Genomic DNA, 20774 nt, shown 5'->3' with positions numbered 1-20774 from the left:
ATCTGTACTCAGATATTTTCCCACCAACCCTTTTCCTGTGCTGTATCCCCTATATCAGTGATTGGAACTTACTCAGATATTCATGTTAGAATTCCGAAAATCTGTTTAGGTGTTTTACACTCCCTAAATTCTCATATTCTCACAGATTAAATATTCTTCTACATCCCCATTATTATTATTCTTCTTAATTCTAGCCTTTATGATTATGTTCTTCCCTCTTTAGAAGTCACTACAGTATTCCAATTTGTCCATGTCTGCCCTTGTTGCCCTCTGTGAATTAATCCTCCTGCTTTCTAAGTTTTTTTTAATGTTTATTTATTTTTGAGAGAGACAGAATGTGAGGAGAGGAGGGGCAGAGAGAGAGGAAGACACAGAATCTGAAGCAGGCTCCAGGCTCTGAGCTGTCAGCACAGAGCCCAATCCCGGGCTCGAACCCACGAACCAGGAGATCATGACCTGAGCCGAAGTCGGACGCCTAACCGACTGAGCCGCCCAGGTGCTCCATGCTTGCTAAAATGAAAATCTTATCACAGTGCTCTATTGCTTAAGACCCCTACTATCATTATTTATTTTTTGTAGTGGAGGTAGCAGATCTTTGGAATACATGTTATTCCTTTTCAGTTGGTACCCATGGTAGACATCGCTGATGTATCAGTGCCTCTCACCAGGTTTAGCCTCAGACTTATCACTGCTTCTCAAGGTAGTCCTGCCTGCCACCGCAGCAAATCACAGCAGGCATCTCTAGCCTACATTATCAGATAAAAACTCAAGAAAATACCATCTCTAATCTGTTTCCCTGTCTCCCTGGAAAGTCTCATCTCTTTATGTACCACTTTCAAGCACTTGGAGCTTCAATTACTGATTTTTTTAAAACTCCACTGAAGTGTCATATTCTCTATGTCTCTCTCGCTTTCTCCACATGTGTGTGCATGCGTACACACACTCACACATAAGCTACTCCCATGTAAGATGTGTCATTCCATCTGTCCAATCAGACACTGAAAAATATTTATTGAATACCTATAACACTTTATTATCCATATTTGTACATGAGTTTCTTCTCTTGTATGGTTTTAACCATCTCTAAGAGCAAAAACTATAACATTTCTGGATCCCCAGCACTTAATATTGCCTTTGGAATATACTAGGTTCTAAATAAATCTTTGAATGAATAAGTAAATAAATGAATATATTAAAAATTATTAAGACGGAACTGTTTCATGGTTGTAAGAAATAGAGATCCTATAAAGGAACAGATTTCAGTATTATCAACACTGTTTCTTCATAAAAATAATGGATAATGTAATCAATTTTAAATAAAATGTGCATTTACCTGAGACACATCCAATGATTTTTCTCTTTCCTTCCTCTCTTTGTCTCCCTCCCCCTTCTTCCCACTTCCTTCCTTCCTCTCTTCCTTTCTTTTTTCCATCCTTCCTAAACTTCTCTTTTACCTACTCATAGAAGGGAAATAGTTGAGATATAAGCTTTTTAACTTGGGTTAATTTCTAAGAATGGACTAAAGTTCATTAATTTTTCTTCTCTTTCTTGCTAATATTCCTGTTTGTTGTTTCTTTGTTATTATTGGTTGTAATGACACAATTTAAATATGTCACAAGTGGAATAAAACTATCCGCCTTTTTGTATATAAGCTGTCAGATTTCCATGTGTGTAAGAAAGTAAGGCTGCAGAAATGTAAAGAAAAGAAATTACTGACAGGAGAAAAGAGATAAACAATTATAAATACTATTTACCTAATGAATATTTTCTAAGTTTATCACTTAGCTTTTGCCTCAATTATGTATAATGGTTATTTTTTATAAACTAAATTTTTTTTCTCATAGGAAATATATTTTTGTGTATGAGTTGAGAAGTACTTTCTGAAAATAAATTTCAAGGAAAATGGACTCTTCCTTATAAATCAAAACAGCTCTTAACATATAAAATAGAGTTAATGCATGTTCTGTAAATCAGGCAGGTTTTTTGTTCAGTGTGTTTGATTTTACCTTGTGAACATTATCTCTTGACAAAGGAGTGAGAGAGAGGAAATTAGATGTTCTGCTCAGCACAAATCTTCCCTTATATACACATGCGTTTTGTGTTGCATTTAATTTTTTAAAGAACAGCTTTATTAACATACAAATCACATGGACAAATCACAAAAAGGACCCCTGTATTCATTAGCAATCAGTCCCCATCATCACTCTCCCTTAGCCCCATGCAACCACTAATCTCTGTCTCCATATATTTGCCTGTGCTTCATATAAATAGAATCATACAGTATGTGTCTTTTGTGATTGGCTTCTTTAACTTAGTGTGATGTTTACAAGGTTTCTCCGTGTTATAGCATGTATTACTACTCCCTTCTTTTTATTGCTAGGTAATATTCTATTGTGTGGATATACAACATTTTGTTTATCCATCAATTGATAGACATTTGAGTTATTTGCACTTTTTGACGATCAAAAATGATATTGCTATGAACATTCATACACAGGTGTATTTTGGGACATATGTTTTCATTTCTGTCAGATATATATATGAGTGGAATTTTTGGATAATATGGTAATTCTATGTTTAACATTTTAGAGAACTGTTAAACTGTTTTCCAACCTGGCTGCATCATTTTACACTCCCATCAGCAAAGTTACAATTTCTCCACATCTTTCCTTTACATGTAATTGTCTTTTTATTATAGCTATCTTAGTGGGTATGAAGTGCTTTCATTGTGGTTTTGAATTGCACTTCTGTAAAACTAATGATGTTGAGTATTTTTTTTCGTATGTTTGTTGGTCATTGTATGTCTCTTTCTGTTTTTGCTTTTAAAGTTTATTTATTTTGAGAGAGAGAGAGAGAGAGAGCACATGAATGGGGGAAGGACAGAGAGAGAGGGAGACAGAATCATAGCTGACTCCACCCTGCCAGCACAGCACCTGATATGGGGCTTGACCTCACAAACTGTGAGATCATGACCTGAGCTGAAATTAAGAGTCAAATGCTTAACCAAATGAGCGACCCAGGCACCACCATTTGTATGTCTTATGTAGAAAAATATCTGTTCAGAACCCTTGCCAATTTTTTAGTTGGGTTATTCATCTTTTTATTATTGAAAATAAAAGTTCTTTGTATATTTCAGATACAAATCCTTTATCAAATATGTGATTTTCAAATATTTTCTCCTATTTTGTGATTTGCTTCATTTTCTCAATGGTATCATTTGTATCACGAAAGTTTTTAATATTGATGTAGTCCCCATCTATTTTTTTGTTTCTTGTGCTTTTGGTATCATATGTATGGTATCAAACGTAAGAGTTTTTTTGCTTTTTGCTATAAATATCTTGCCATAAGCACAAACTAGTTGTGGATTATCCAAGAGTATGTACTGCTAAGTTATTTCAGATTAAAAAAAAAATCACTTCATGGATATATTTGGGGAGAAAAGTTTCCGAAGTCCTGTTGGCTGGGCTTGGTTTATGCTTTGGGAATGAATAACAATGTCCTGTTTTGTGAAAAGGAAAATAATCTATAGTTATTTAGATTACAGAATGGAGAAGACTTTTAGGTCATCTTATTTTACAGTCAGGAAACTGAAGCCTAGGAAGCTCACTAACCTGGGAATATTCAGGCTTTGTAAGCTAGGCAAAATGCAAAATGGAACCTTCTTAGTAATCTTTCCACTGCACCAGCATTTCTCAAAATGTTAGTTAGAAATGTTTGGTTGCAAATATTTTGGAGACAAAATTCCAGATCAATTCTGTTTAGTCATAAAATGTAACTTACCAGTTACCTTGATGAGGAAGTCCACTATTACAGCTGATTTCAGATATGGATAGATTCAAAGGCTCTAATAATGTCATAGGATTCCCCACTAATTTGTAGCTTTCAGCTGATTGGTTCATTTTTTTTAAAAAAAGGTTTTTTCCATATGGTGGGAAGAATACATTAGGATAGCCTAATAATCATGCCCTACTTGCTTTGCAACCTCCAAAAAGAGAAAATCTTCCCTGATAAATTAAGAGAAAAGTCCCAGAGAGAATACTGATGATGTAGCTTGACTACATGTCTATGCCTAAACACACCAAAACCAGAGGATGATGCTAACCTGAACAGATTTCAGTGACTTCTTACCTCTGTGACCAGGAGGACAGACTCACTTGAACCAGAAGGAAGAGATTCTCTACTGGAAAGAGGGGTTCATTTTATCAGGGGTAAAAGAGAGTTGTGCTGAATCAACAGATCATCAGAGTTCCTATGCTTCCAAAATGTTGAGATATGCTAGTAGGTATTGTATAAATTTGATTTTTTAAGAAAAATTGAAAGCCCCAAATGACAAAAATGCAACTCTGATGATGCGCTACTATGTTAACTTAAATTTCCAAGAGATTTCCACGTTTTCTGATTTTATTGCCTTTGGAAGAAAACATGTTTTCACATAGAATTTGACTCCTGACTTTGTGAAAGGGAAATAGGTATAAAACTCTAAGTCTAAAGAGCTGGAAAGATATGTTTTGTTTTTATACTCTTTGAGCAAGCAATTCTTTCCATATTAGATCTCCTGGAGGGAGAGTGTTCCACCAAGTACAAAGCCTTTTTTTTTTTCAGTCGCCCTCCCACCTTTTACTAATTGGACTGAGATTTGGCCACTTGCCTCTTTCAAATAAAAAGGTGACCAAAATCACCGGAAAATGGCTAATCATGCCCACAATGGGAAAATTATTCCCATGAGTATGTACTTCAGAGTGTAAAATGAAGTCCCAAATTTAATCACAATTTTATCTGTCTTTATGGCTATTCAACTATTCAACCTGGAATGTTCATTAGATAAGCAACTAAGCATAATGTCTCTCTCTCTCTCTCTCTCTCTCTCTCTCTCTCTCTCTCTCGGGGGGGGGGGGGTTCCAATACAGTGTCAGTAGGGCTATTATAGTCAAATTAAACTCAAAGTTGGGAGATTTTATACCTTGTTTTTAATTGCATTAGCATGTTATATTCTAAGTTGTGACTATTAGAGTGTATACAAACAATTTGTTAGACTTTTAGTTTATATAAGTTCAATATTAGGAAATATGTTGTTAACTATATGAACATCATATTGGGAATATACTTGTTACCATTCACTTTATTTGTTATTTTCAAAACTGACTGAAATGACAATAAAACCAAACATATTATTTCTGAAAAAGATAAAAGAACTTGGGATGCATATGACCACTCTGAAATATTGGGTTAATTTTCAGTTATGATGCTATAGAAATTATAGCAAATAACTTAAAACATGTATAAGCTTGGTTATGTTTTACAAATTTTATTGTGATATAATAATAGTAATGACAATATCTAACTTTACTGAGTTATAAAAAGTCTATGTACATTATCTCATTTTATTTTCACAACAGCCTTCTGGTTAAGGTTTTTTTGCAAATGAAAAAAATACTTATAGAAGTTTAACTTGAAAGTGTGACGATGAGTTGGGTTTTCAAATCAGCACTTGTAACCAGTACAACCACTACCTCTACCTATCACAATTGTCCATTAGACTAATTATTAAATATCAGTTGGATGCTGTTTTTATTTCTTTTAATATCTCCCTCAAAAAGGGAAAACTGTGTCATTAGTCAGTAAGACAATATTTATCATACACATTTTCTTAGCATGTGGAATTTAATAGTTGTAGTAAAACCCAGAAGTCTCTTCAAAAATAAATGACTTTCTGGAGGTTTTTATTGACTTTTTAAAATTGGCTATTGGATGTGCTTTTATATACAGGGTCATTCATAAGACTTTGATGAATTAAATGTAATAATTTTCTTACTATTTCATTGATTACCTTGTTGAATTTATGCATTGTTGAATCTTCCTTAACATGCCCTGTAATTTCTGGTGCTGTAAATTTTAAATTTAAAAGAAAATGTTTTTAATGTTTATTTATTTTTGAGAGAGAGAGAGACAGAGTGAGAGCAGGGGAGGGGCAGAGAGAAACGGAGTCACAGAATCTGAAGCAGGCTCCAGGCTCTGAGCTGTCGGGGCTCGAACCCACGGACCGCAAGATCATGACCTAAGCTGAAGTTGGACACTTAACCAACTGAGCCACCTACGCGCCTCTTTAATTTTTTTTTATGTAGATCATTTTCTGTTAAAGGCAAAAGAGATAAAAACCCAATGTATCCCAAATTCATAAATTGTTGGCTTCCAACCCAGGAACATTTAGTCTATTAAAATGTTGATGACAATAAGTGTAGCTTGACTTAGATGAACTAATCAGAACCCATTTCGAAAAGTGTGGCAACGAGGCTTATGAAGTATGTTTGCTCTTCTATTTTGATTCTCTGCAGTGGAGAAGAGAGAACTAGACTTGCCCCCAATGGCCTTTCTAAAGCAAGAAGCTCTAAAATGTTGCAGTATATGTAGAGGTGAAATCAAGATGTACTTTTTTTTTTTTATTTTTGGCTTAGATCTTTTCCCCTGAATTCTCATATAGCAAAAGAAAAAAAATTATGTAGCCAAATGGTCTACTTTCCACTGTCTCAGATTCAAACTCAAACTCTTTTGGGCAACTTAGTAGGAGGATACGTAGAGAAAGCCTTCTTGAGCCAGAAAAAAAGTGTTAGGAATGACTTAGTTTCAAGGATATTTTGGATTTGGGTTAGTTTGAACAAAACCATTCCTCTATTCTAACCATTTTTGCCTTTTACATAAATTTGAAAACCTATCCAAGGCTCAAATTATTTTATCCTACTCTTTCATTTGACAAATGAGATATCTGGGAAGGTATGTAACTTGTTCAAGCTCATTGAATGACAACATATTGACTGAGCACTTCCAACTAACTTCCTGTCTTAAATGTTGGTGAAATTACCCCTCTTTAGAACCTTATGAATGAGTCCTGTGGACTGTGTTTAAAAGTAATGAACTAAACCACTAAAATCAGCATACGATTACTATTCTCCATCATAAATATTTTTATTGAGAAATCTTCACTTACTCCCATCTTCCTACACAACTAGGTGACAGTAGGTGCTCACTAATTAGGGTAAGATGACTAATTGAATGTCTACAAGTATTTCTTAATTTAAAATTACCTTACCAGGCGCCTGGGTCGCAGTCGGTTAAGCGTCCGACTTCAGCCAGGTCACGATCTCGCGGTCCGTGAGTTCGAGCCCCGCGTCAGGCTCTAGGCTGATGGCTCAGAGCCTGGAGCCTGTTTCCGATTCTGTGTCTCCCTCTCTCTCTGCCTCTCCCCCGTTCATGCTCTGTCTCTCTCTGTCCCAAAAATAAATAAAAAAACGTTGAAAAAAAATTTTTTTAAATTACCTTACCAAAATGGCAAGACTGAGTTGTAAAGCTATTTACTAATGTAAGTTTTTTAAAAAGTAAAATATCCCAACTTCACTAAGAAAAAGAATTAAAAGAAGGAAATCGTGTGAAGAAAAATATAAATGTGTTTGATAAACAAAACAGAAATGAAATATGAAAATTGGGTGGTTAGGCAAAATAACTGAATAAGCAACACAGAAATGTATCCTGCACTTTTTAAACCTTAATTATCCCAATAATGGCTCAATTCTCTAAGTCAGTATAGTGCAGGGCAAAGGGCCTGATTTAGAGTTGGAGATTCTGAGTACTTAGCCTGGGGTCAACCCTAAGCATCTGTGTGTCTTTGGCCAACTCACTAAGATATTCTGTTGAGATTAACACTGGCATGACTAATTAAAATTATAGAGTAATAAAGATATTCTGTTGAGAATTATAGAGTAAAATTATATAGAGTAAAATTATATAGAGTAAAATTATATTATATAGAGTAAATTATATACTCTATATATACAGTATTATATTATATAGAGTAAAATTATATAGAGTAAAATTATATTATAGAGTAAAATTATAGAGTAATAAAGATATTCTGTTGAGATTAACACTGGCATGACTAATTAAAATTATAGAGTAATAAAGATAATAACAATAGCTAATTCTTATTGGGTGTTTATTATGAGATGAGTTCTTTACATGTATCATGTAATTTAACACTTAAAACAATCTGACAAGATGAGTTATGATAAAAATTCTAGGCAACATTGATTAAGCCACTCTTTGTATACTACTTTTCCTGTCAGGAAATAGGGTTAGTGAGTTGAAGTGTTGTAAGAACTGTTTGAAGTGTTTGAAGCTGTGTCTCTCTGACTCCAGCACACATCTTTTAAATAAGTATGCAATATAAAAAAGGGAGCTAAAGATTAAGTACTCATTTTTCTAGTTAGGTAAACCAAGCAGAAAAGAATTGAAATACTTTTCTTAAAATCACATAACAATTTAGGAGCAGCTGGAAAGAAATATTCTATAGCTAATGTGATTGCCTTGCACTATGATAAATGTATTCTAAAGTTAGGAAGAATGACTGGCCAGTTGTGAAGCAGAAAGTTACCACTTACATTTGACAGGAAAATGTAAGTTTTGATCAGGTAAGGATTTACGGTTGATTTTCTATTATGGCTGTAACATATTGCCACAAATTTAGTAGCTTAAAACAAAATACATTTATTATCTCACAGCTCCATAGGTCAGGAGTCCTGTGGGCTTGGCTAGTTTCTCTATTTCAAGTCTTATAAGGCCAAAATCAAGGAATGCTCTTCTGGAAGTTCTGAGAGAGAATCTACCTCCTGATTCATTCAGGTTGTACAGCTGGGATCCCCATTTCTTTGCAGGCCTGTAGGCCTCTTTCTAGTCCTTGTATGTGGGTCCCTGGCAAAGCCATCATCTCTCTGTCATATCTCTTCTGCTTCCTTTTTATCTGTTGCATCTCTCTGACTATTCAACCTTCCTCTTCTACTTTGAAGTGCTCAAATGATTAGTTTAGTGCAGCAGAGTAATTCATGGTAATCTAGGATAATCTTCCTAGTTTAAGGTCCATAACCTTAAAATGACAGATTCTGGGGATTGGGGCATGGGAATACTTGGGGGGTCATTATTCTGTCTACCACAGGATTCTTTTATCTGTACCACTGGTTCTCGACTCTGGCTGTATACTGGAATCACCTTAGAAACTTGAAAAAAATGCTTATGCCTAGGCTCCAATCAAGATGAACTGAATCCAAATTTCTTGCAGTAGAATCCATACAGTGATTTTTTTTTTAGGTGTCATAAAAGTATAATATGCTTCATAGGACTAATAACATTCTCTAACACCAGTTTCTTCAACTTAATTAAATTCATTTTGTAAGCAATCCATTCAAAATACACTTTCTTTTCCATTTTTTTAAGTTTATTTATTAAGTTAGAGATGAGGGAGGGAGGGGCAGAGAGAGAGGAATAGAGACAGAATCCCAACCAGGTTCCATGCTATCAGTGCAGAGCCTGACGAGGGCTCAATCCCACAAACTCTAAGATCATGACCTGAGCTTGGGGCACCTGGGTGGCGCAGTCGGTTAAGCGTCCAACTTCAGCCAGGTCACGATCTCACGGTCTGTGAGTTCGAGCCCCGCGTCAGGCTCTGGGCTGATGGCTCAGAGCCTGGAGCCTGTTTCCGATTCTGTGTCTCCCTCTCTCTCTGCCCCTCCCCCGTTCATGCTCTGTCTCTCTCTGTCCCAAAAATAAATAAACGTTGAAAAAAAAAAATTAAAAAAAAAAAAAAAAAAGATCATGACCTGAGCCAAAATCAAGAGTTGGACACTTAACCAACTGAGCTACCCAGGCACCCAAAACACACTTTCTATGTATTCTTTTTATGGCTAGGTATGGGAATTACAGAGGTATGTATAATGCATGTCCTACTCTTACCGTGCACACAATCTAGTGGCACAAACAGACACAACACACAAAAGAATTACAACATAACAGGATGCATTTTATTTATTTTTATTTATTTATTTTTTAATGACTATGTATTTGAGAGTGTGAGCAGGGGAGGAGCAGAGAGAGAGGGAGAGAATCCCAAGTAGGCTCTGCACTGCCAATGCAGACCCTAATGCAGGGCTTGATCCCACAAACTGTGAGACCTGAGCTGAAATCAAGAGTCAGATGCTTAACTGACTGAGCCACCCAGGCACCCCTAGTATAGATTAAAAAAATTTTTTTTAATGTTTATTTATTTTTGAGAGAGACAGAGACAGAATGCAAGTGGGTTAGGGGCAGAGAGAGAGGGAGACACAGAATCCAAAGCAGGCTCCAGGCTCTGAGCTGTCAGCACAGAGCCTGATGTGGGGCTTGAACTCACAAGCTGTGAAATCATGACCTGAGCCGAAGTGGGATGCTTAACTGACTGAGCAGCACAGGCAACCCCCCCCGCCGCCAGTGTACATTTTAAAATAGATATATAAGTAATTTGCTCTGGGAGTTCTGAGACATTTCTTGTGCCTTGGAACATGGCAGAATATTTCTGCTTAATTTATACTTGATAAGTTTTTTTGTTTTGTTTTGTTTTGTTTTGGTTTGTTTGGTAAACTCTACACCCAACATAGGGCTTGAGCTCACAACTCCGAGATCAAGAGTTGCATGCTCCCCCAAATGAGTCAGCCAGTTACCCTCTTAGTAGTTATTTTTAAAATAATCTGGCAGGGGGGCGCCTGGGTGGCTCAGTCGGTTAAGCGTCTGACTTCAGCTCACAGTCCGTGAGTTCAAGCCCCGCATCGGGCTCTGTGCTGACAGCTCAGAGCCTGGAGCCTGCTTCAGATTCTGTGTCTCCCTCTCTTTCTGCCCCTCCCCTGCTGATGCTCTGCCTCTGTCTCAAAAATAAATAAAAACATTAAAAAAAATAGTCTGGCAGGACCTAGAGACAGAGGAATGTAGGTGTGTTCAGGTCTCAGCATGGTCTAATGAGGATGATGTATTAACATTGTGCTTCTCAAAATTTAATAGACCAATAATTTCCTTGAAGGCTTACACAAAATGCAGATTCCCAAGTTTTTCTCCAGAAGATACTGATTCGTTGGGTCTATGGTGGGGCCTAGATATTCTGACATGTTCAAGAAGTTCCAGTAGTGATTCTGATGCAAATCATCCATGAACTCACAATTGGAGAAACAATGGTTCATGCTACATCAATGATTTGCTACCTGTTCATTCAATAGTCTAAAAAATTATGGAAGCTCCAATTGAAATTATTTTTCTTTACAAACCATATAGTTTGACCTCCTTATATCAATAACAGATGTTTAGGAAAAAGAATCCTTCTGTTTTAATTTTCTTACTGCTTCATTTATTGAAAGTGTTAAGGACAGGCCAGGATAGGGGTAGGAAATTCAAACCTTATATTGTCATTTCTTTCTTAAATATTTGATTGTAAGTAAATAAAGTAATTTGTAAAAATAATTCTAGCAGAAAGACTTAGGTTTTGCCCAGAAATAAACAGTGAGGAGAAAATAAAAGGTAACCAGGATTCTTGTACTTTGACATTTTTCTTGAGTGGCACTATCTATTCTACATTGAATAAAACAACAGAAAGAAACTTCCATTTGCCATACAAGTATAGAATACTGGGATTGAAGGAGAGTGCTCATTCCCTATTTTGATTCAGAAATGTAACTTCTTGAATATGTCATATGGGAAAGACACATACTAAATAGAAAACGACTTACTTTGTTCACACAAAGGTTCAGGATGCTTCATGGCAAATGAGATAGGTGTGGGAAATGCTTCTGTTAGCCTAATTTATAGTGACTGGATAAATAAGTGGAAAAAAAGAAAATGGCATAGGGCCCATAAAAATGCAAAATACGTTGGAAATGGAAGACTGGAAGTTAAAAGTTGTGGGGTTTTTTCTTAATCTTGAAGTGAACATATACTTTTAGTATCAGGGTTAGGCAACTCAACTAAAAATAAAAATCGTCATAAAGAAAATAAATTAATGAAATGTGCATATAGGAATATAAAAATTGAGAAAATAAAAAGTAGGTTTGCAAGGCACTACTATGCATTTAGAGGATTTAGGTTTTTGTGATAACTTAGTATTGATTAAGTCACACTGATTTATAAATTTTTTATGTAGAATAAAACATGATTTCACACTGAAGTAAGCAAAAAAAAAGATTGGTTAGAAGTTTTGCACTTGGAAATGTAGATCCATGAAAAATGTCTTGTGGTACAGATCAATGGTAATTTTAGGAAATGAAACCAGGATGATATTACATAAAGCCCTAAGTGACTAGAAACCTATATTTCAAAAGTTCTTTGAAGTTTTATAACATTCTTCATTTCTTAATGTTCTTTTCTCTGATGAAATAAATCATTTTTAGATTATGTTGGTGATTTTTTGACAAGAGAAATGAAGATCTTTTTATTTCATGTGTACAGTAAAGAAAATTATTTTGTTTCTAGTAGTAGAACCAAATCTTCCACTTTGTTTAATTTTGGGAAGTGAAAATGAAATAGTACTGGTAAGATCCGTGAGGCTAGCAGTTAAAGAGAATGTCAGTTAACTACTAGTAGGATCATTATGATCACAAATCCACTTAAGAGTTCAAATTAGAGCTTTCTTAGTTTTAAATAAGTTCTTTTCCTACTACACAAACTTAAAGACACTTGGAAAAACCCACTAGCAGATTTAGTCATTTAACCGCACCCTTAATTATATACTTCATTTCTCCTTAGAATTGAATGGGAGCTACTACATCTCACAAGGCAACGTGCAACTCAGTTGTCAGTAAATAATTTAACAAGATTTGAAAGAGATTTACAATGATTTGCTTAAAAGGTCTGGTCAGTTAATATCAAATGCATTTTAGCAAATGTAAATTTGGAGTAAGCTAAATATAGAAAAGAGAACCGCTCACTGAATGAACGTTGTAGAGGTAGCATGCAAAGAACCATTGAGCTAAACTGAAGAATACAATTAAACATACTTCTGATGACAATCATGCCATTACATCTACCAACATGAGACTCAGTCTAAACTGACCTTCAGCTGTATCTGTAGGGGTGCTATCTGCATGCCCAGTCATGATCCTTCCATTATGGATCTACAGAACTTTTGGTGAAAGTGATCTTTCCTTCATAACTGCTGCTCCCCACATGTGTCCGCTGGCAGGAAAATTTGATAGGTTTTGTCAGGTAGATGACTGAAATGAATTGGATCACCACACAAAATGGGCATTGTTAGACTTTATGGAGTGTACAGGAGTCCACCATGTGTTTGAAAAACTGCCACCCAACCTTGCTGCTGCATCCTTGATAAAACCAGAGGCCACAGACTGGCTGCTGGATTAGGAGTGCTACAAGTTTACACAGTGCAAAATACCCCCTGGTTACTAGCAGCACACATTCCAGATCATTTAAGAATAGGGTGAAGAAGGAAACTATAAAAGTGGAATGATTTGCATTGGTAAATATTTCGTGAATTGAATAAAATCTTTCATTATCGGTGCCAGAATTATCTAGTGAACCCTAAAAGGAATTTCACTCAAATACTCTTTAGAACTCTGATTTTGAAGCCTATTAGATAAGCAACAAAAATAACTGCTCATGTTGTGTAAAAGTTTTTTTCACATATATTGGGTTTGGCAAAATTCCAAATGTGTTTTTGAAGCTCTTTCCCCTTCCATTTTCCAGCTTATGTGCATTTTATAGTTCATTTAATCCTAACTCATGTATAAGTTATGAAAGCATTATTTCATAAAAACCTTGATTTACAAATAGAATAATATTTCTTTACATTCTTATTTGTGTATTTCTGTTTTATATATATTTACTACAGAGAAATGTAAGCTACCAATGTTTTAAATTTGGCTTAACCTTTATAAAGACTTACAAAGCAGTAAATTACTGTTTATTCAGTATCTCAACAACCACATAACTTGACAGATCAATAGTTTTGGGGACATTCTTTCATAAGAAAGTAAAAATGCTGATAGAGCAACATTTTTTTTTCTGATTTTCATTGTCAGTATGGATTCCAAAACTATCTAAAGCCTTCTAATAGAAGAAATAGCAGTTAATTAATAGTTATGATTAGTTTCCTTGATTGCAAGTTCAAAATCCTAAAGTAGTTTATTGGCTTATTTTTTTCATTCATTTACAGGAAATATAAATTAACCAAAGATACACGGATCGATCGGATATGGTTTCTGGCTTTGAAAAAAAACATATGAGCAAGGGAAATGGATATATGTAACTAAGACTAATAGCACATTCCAAGAAGTTATTAGATAAAGAAAGTTATTCAAAGGAAAATTAAACTGTGGTTTAATTTAAATGTTTAGTATCTTAACCATCCTAGATGAATGGAAATTAACTTGAATGGAAACTAACTTGGAAATTAATAGTTTCTCCATATAATGGAAAACAACAAATATTTGTGACAAAATTCAAATATATTGTAAGCAAAAGAGATTTTAAAAAATTAGAATAGCTTAATACAAATATCATTATAATAGAGGTATTTTCTTTGAAAATTTCTATTTCTCATGGAAATTATGCAGACTCATTAAATAATATTAAATTAATATATCGATCAATATTTCAGGTCATGACCCCTGGATTTGAGACACTCTTCAAGACAACATCAAATATGATCCGGGGGAAAATGTGATTTGAGTCTGGAGACAATTGTGTATGTAAGTACTGGAAAATTAGATTTTCTCATGGTAAAATTTAATAAAAACTAAAATATCAACTCATTAATTACTATATTGACAAAACTTTTATTCATTGTTTTCCTTGTTAACATTTTTTTAAAATATCTAAAATTAATATAATGCCTCCTCATTTTTTAGCTATTTTTTTAAGAAGATCAACTAATAATAAAAACCCAGTATATCTGATAGAAGAGAAACATTATTTGGAAGATTACTACAATTAAAAAGAAAAGCTGTCTACGTGAGTCATTGGTAAGGGCAAGCAATGACATAGATTCAAGTTGCTAGAAATTGGTGTGCTTTTGTTGCATGTGATAATAAAAATAATAATTTAATATGTGGAAAAACTTTTTATAATTCTTACTTTACCATTGGACCTATAATAAAAATCATGACAAGGTTCTTAACAAAATTAAATATTAGTTCATAGCTTTCTGGCAAATATCTATTGATTGGATTTTTTAAATCTCTGTTGATAAATACTTTGGATACATTCACTTAAATAAATATTGTATTATGACTATATCATGATAATTTTTATCTCATAAAAGCACTGTCAAAGTAGGTTGCTCATGGACCTTACAGTGAGTAAGCAATCCCAGCAATGTTTGTCTCTAAGAATTAAGATGTTAGGGGGTGTTGTTTTAGAGTCCATTTTCATTAGCTCAGGATTGTATCTACCATTAGAAAAATTTCACAGAAATACTTTATGTAGTATTGTCCATTTCCTGTAACCTTATTTTAATATAGATAATTTAGGAATATTTTAGTTCCCAATTAAAGGAAAAATAATTTCTATTAAATTATAAGGCCATTTTTGTGATGTATGGTTGTTGATTCTCAAGAAATTGGCCTGAGGAAAGTTTTTCCCCTTAAATTATTGAAGAGTCAGAAAATTTAAAATGAGGTTAATATATATAGGAGATAAAAGTGAGTTTTATGGTAAAATATGCTATCAAAATTTGTGCCTTTATGGTCTTGTGAAATTCTTTGTCTTGATACTTTAATTATTTTATTCCAATTTTGGTAAAAGCAAAGAAAGTAAGATGTTTTCTAATTACTTAAATTACTTATTATATGGTTTTTAAAAAATTACCACTGAGTACCATATAAATTTATTTTATAAATATTGATTAATTATATTTCTTTCATTTTATTTGCAGTTTGATTTATATTGTACAGCATATTTAATTTTGGCTTCAATGATGGAGAAAAAATGTATCCTGTATTTTCTGTTTATCTTGCCTTTTTTTATGGTAAGGATAAATTCCTCTAATATATCTCTCTATTTATGATTATTTATTTTGACTTCCAATAAGCCTATAATTAATAAACATTAATAACAACAAAAAGACATACAGTTATTTGATGCATAAATTAAGTACATTTTTAATCAACAGAGCAATACTTTATTTTCTTTCAGTGTATCCTTTTAGGCTTTAATTCACTAGGAGGCACTATAGGATGGTTGGGCAGTGAGGTGGGAGTGGGATGTTAAAGTGAGGAAGGTCCATGATAAAAATGTAAAAGATACCAGAGGAAGGTAATCATCAGAGTTTGAAAGAAAAATGAAATGGCTCTATACTACAGTCATATATATTAAATAAAATACTTTCAACCAGACCTGTTGAGTGTGTGTTAGATCTGTTTAAAAGTAGATTCCAACCTGTTGGTTTTTCTCCCATTCTGCCAACTGATTGATTTACATTAACTGAAACCATGCACTGTTTTATGTTTTAATTTTTTAATGTTTTATTTTTGAGTGAGAGAGAGAGAGAGAGAGCAGAGTGAGAGGGGGACACAGAATAGGAAGCAGGCTCTAGGCTCTGAGCACAACATGGGGCTCAAACCCACCAACAGTTGAGATCATGACCTGAGCTGAGGTCAGATGCTTAACCGACTGAGTCACCCAGGCACCCCAACCACGCACTGTTTTCAATCAATTTCCTTATCCATTCATTCAAATGAGTATGAAGTGCCTGTTTTCTGATGGGCTTTGATGCTAAATTTGGGGCAGTTGTATATGTGAGTGTGAGCACTCATGTGTGCCCTTGTACACGGCTGCGGGGAAGGTGAGACTGGAGGTGGAGGGTAGACTAAGGATGACTACAAACCTATTGCCCTACCGGAGGGGCCATATTCCTTACACACACAATTGGATGTTTATTTACAGAAATATTTTGTTCACATTTTTCTCTCTCCCACATTAAAACAGGGACTGTACTCTTATCTCATTATATATATTAGAAACCGACAGATGTAATCTCATCTGATTCTGTGCCAGCACATAAATTTCCTGTGGTGTTTTCAAGCAAACCCCAAAAGAGGATTTAAACAAAGAAACTCAAGAAAAATATAGAAAACCTAAATGGGGGAAAAAAAAAAACAAGCCTACATTCCTATCAGCATTTGTATTTGAAAACATTCTCCAGTCTAGGAGCAGTCCAAATCCTACACTTCTTAGATGTTATCTTAGGTAAATAGCCTAGAATTCAAGAAGCAGGACTCCTGTTTCTTCAGCTCCCTCCCTGCACTGAGCGTGCCAATGAACTACACAGGCCAACTCTGGTTGCCTGCAGGTAATTCTGTATCAGATTACCAATCTGATTACTGTAATTTAAGGAATCGTGACCATTTTTCTTGAATTCATTCAGATAGTGCAAAGCTGTGTTTTTAAGAATAAAAATGATATTGATTTTATGCGATTCTATAAACTTCCTGAGAACAGGAGAAAAATACTAATTTTCTTAATGCTGTAAATTTACATTTATTGCTTGTGCAGCACAAATGCTGCACAAATCTTTATTAGGAAATTAAAATGAATCAAAGAACGAGAGAATAAATGTTAAATGGTGCTCAGGTGATAGTGAGGCTTGAGTGGTACCACACACTGAGGGAATATAACTACTTAGACTTTGGTAAATATGAATTCGGGCTAGAGAACAGAGAATCAAGTATAAGGGAACAAAATAAGAGTAGAAAATTAAAGCTTATGAATGATAATTAAAGGAAATAATGCAAAAGTGGAGAAGAAGTAAGGTTGAGGGAGGTTATACAGGCTTCATATTGCAAAACAGTAACAAAAAGTCATGCAGATATTAAAATGGAAGTGAAGCTTAAATAGGACTACTAAATTGGAAGATCTTAAATATATACCTTGTCCAAAACGTTTATTGATGTACATACAGTAAAAATTCTATTACCAATGACATAAATGAACTTCTCAATATTTTGATGATCAAAATCTGATAATAAAAATGGCCAACAGTTTTGAATATTTACCACGTGTCAAATACTTCCCGTTATTTTTTTTTAAGTTTATTTTGAGAAAGAGAGAATGCATGTGTCAGAGCAGAGGAAGGGCAGAGAAAGAGAGGGAGAGAATCCCAAGCAGGCTCCATGTTGTCCGTACAGAGCCCATAGAGGAGCTCAAACTCATGAACCCATGAGATCTTGACCTCAGTCCAAATTGAGAGTCATTGTTTAACTGACTGAGCCACCCAGGCGCCCCATTCCCCTCTGTTATCTTGATACTATTTTATCCCATTAAAAATTTTTTTATTCCATTTTACAATAAGAAAGCAGAGCCTTAGGGAACTTAAATATCTTGCCCATATTCACAGAGCAGGTGAAAAAGTAGAGGTGGATTTTCAATACAACTGTCTGTATTCCAGAGCTCACGTCCTAGAGCCAGATCCTATAGGCTTCTGAGAACTGACTATAGCCTGTTTCCCAGAGCTGCCATTTACAGCTACTTGAGGTCACTTGAAATTAAACATGGTGGGGACATTTAAACCATGAAAATTAGCAAACAGTTCAAATCAGGGATTTTCCCCCCAGAACCAGTTAACCATGTAGCATATCACTGCAGCTACTCTTTTTCCACTGTGACAGACTGCCTCTGACAGACATTCTCACAATTCTGATTTTTTTTTTAAATCCCTTAGATTCTTGACATAGCAGAATCAGAAGAGAACATTGATGACTTAAATGAGTTTGGTGTCTATACTAGAAATAAAATCATGACAGCTCAGTATGAATGTTACCAAAAAATTATGCAAGACCCTATTCAACAAACAGAAGGTAAACATGACTGTTTAATTTTTAAATGCCTTTGATACCCTTTTAAAAGAAAACTACTCCATTATATCATTTATGGGTTTCTTAGGTCCATTGTTAAAAATGGGTTAGTTAGCTTTCCTGTTACATGTGCATTCTTACTTATGAAGAAATTTATGACATAATTTATTTTGCTCCTTTTTAAAAAATTCTAATTCAAACTATGTGCAACAGGAATATTTTTAGTAATGTTTTTTATGGTACAAAGATATTTAAAATATCAAATGTGTGTCTTTAATTAAATCAGTGACTTGATCTTCAGTTTACGTAATTTGTATTTCTCTTTCACAAGCTGCTTGACAGGAGCTTGCATAATAAATTATAATTTTTTTGCATAACACGTGCTTTGTATAATACATTTGGTCTAAGTGCTTCTGTTTCTATCAAGATATTCTTTAGATATTTTTATAACATTATTGAAGTCCTGCTAAGTGCCAGATATTTGCCTGGATTCTGAAGATACAAGGATGAGTAGCACAATTAGAGTTACTAGATTTAGCAAAAACAAATTAAAAAATCAAGACCAAAAGCAGGCCCTGTATTTTTATCTGGCACAGGTATATCTTCAAAATGTAAAACATGAAACTCACAATGAAACATAGCAAAATGTTAAGACTTTAGATATTTCTTTTTTTTATTTTTTTAATGTTTATATTTACTTTTGAGACAGAGGGAGACGGAGCATGAGTGGGGGAGGGGCAAAGAGAGAGGGAGGCAGAATCCAAAGCAGGCTCCAGGCTCTCAGCTGTAAGCACAGACCCTGATTCTGGGCTAGAACTCGTCAACCGTGAGATCATGACCTGAGCTGAAGTCAGACGCACTGACTGAGCCATCCAGGCACCCCTAGACTTTAGATATTTCTAAATTATCAGTGGATACAAAGATCTTTACATTTTTGGAAAAGTATTTGATGGTATAATATATAATGTTTCTTATATAAATGAAATATTGACAGTAGGTTATTATTAGTATTTGTAGCTGACAAAATGAACTTGCTTGTGAGAAAGAGAAAAAAGTGATTTTCCCACATTGGTCAACTTTTAGAACTTTTAGAATTGTAATGAACAATTCTTAATGAAAAATCTAATGGAACAATATAATTTGATAATCTTTGGAGAAGTATTTAGATAGATCTATCCAAACATTTTTTTAATGAGATGTTTATTCAGTTAAAAATATCTTGGATATATACCAGACACTGACAAACTATCTGATATTATGTCACTAGGGGTTAAATTATCCAGTACACAAACTGCATACAAATTCTGTTAACTTATCTGACTTATCACTTTATTCCATGAAACTCCAAGTTTCAAGTTTCAAATTATTGAATTAACCCCTTCCAAATCGTGTAGATATATGTAAAAGTAGTCTTCGAATCTCATTGTTGAACAATAGGAATATCTTTATGAGTGTTTCATAATAAAATAATTTTGTGATAAAATAATTTTAGAATCACTGTGTAATAAATCCTCCTCTTGGAGCTTCATAATGCACTTTGTAATTTTACATACTCTAGCAAGTCTTGCAAGAAAGAACGGTCTTCATTTCAACTTTATGCTTCCCAAATCTTTTGACCACAGAAACTCTTTTAATGGAATACCTACTCCTGTCTCACTCAAATGCCATACAACACATGTGAAAAATTCTGCCCTGTGTAATCTATCATACTGCCAGTGTTATCTTTAATTAGATGGGATCTTTTGGACTGGTGATAGGATCTGTTTGAGACGCTTTCTATCAGGGAATTCTTCTCTGTTAGGCCACAAAATGCATTTTATTTAGTAATATATGAATGTAGACTATTTAAATAAGTGAAAACCACAGGAGAAAAAAACAGAGATGAAATGAGTTATTTTTTAATAGAATTTAATAGAATTACTTACTTAATAATTTAATAGAATTACTTACACTTTCAGGCCAGTAGAATTTTTTTCTACCTCGATGAAGATTAGATTGAGTCTGAGATTGTGGCACAAATCTGTTAAAAAATAATAAACATCTCATGGAACATTTGGGCTTCTATCTATGAGTACTTGCCCGACTAGGTGAAAAATTATTTTCTTTAATTATAGACTGTTATAACATTGG

The 20774-nt window shown here is 34.3% G+C and overlaps 1 protein-coding gene and 1 long non-coding RNA gene across 3 annotated transcripts in view; one reads left to right on the top strand and one right to left on the bottom strand.

Moving 5' to 3' along the window:
* The window catches only part of CALCRL (calcitonin receptor like receptor), a 103584-nt gene that overhangs the window by 43509 nt on the left and 39301 nt on the right, over positions 1-20774 (top strand). For both annotated transcript variants that reach the window (XM_040475601.1, XM_040475600.1), the window contains 4 exons: positions 14453-14543; positions 14703-14816; positions 15728-15820; positions 18512-18647. In XM_040475601.1, coding sequence (XP_040331535.1) covers positions 15767-15820; positions 18512-18647 — 190 coding nt within the window. In that variant the 5' untranslated portion in view covers positions 14453-14543; positions 14703-14816; positions 15728-15766. The remainder of the gene's footprint in view (positions 1-14452; positions 14544-14702; positions 14817-15727; positions 15821-18511; positions 18648-20774) is intronic.
* On the bottom strand, positions 6406-7687 carry LOC121030806 (uncharacterized). Its single transcript, XR_005790420.1, has 2 exons — positions 7312-7687; positions 6406-7079 (listed from the first exon to the last, which is right to left on the bottom strand). It is a non-coding gene; the product is annotated as an uncharacterized LOC121030806 (long non-coding RNA).

This window comes from Herpailurus yagouaroundi, unplaced genomic scaffold (assembly GCF_014898765.1).
Source record: "Herpailurus yagouaroundi ecotype Mexico unplaced genomic scaffold, PumYag 140, whole genome shotgun sequence".
In the NCBI taxonomy this organism is placed as follows: domain Eukaryota; kingdom Metazoa; phylum Chordata; class Mammalia; order Carnivora; family Felidae; genus Herpailurus; species Herpailurus yagouaroundi.
The sequence above is the reverse complement of the archived record's forward strand: the minus strand, read 5'-3'. Positions and strand labels throughout refer to the sequence as shown.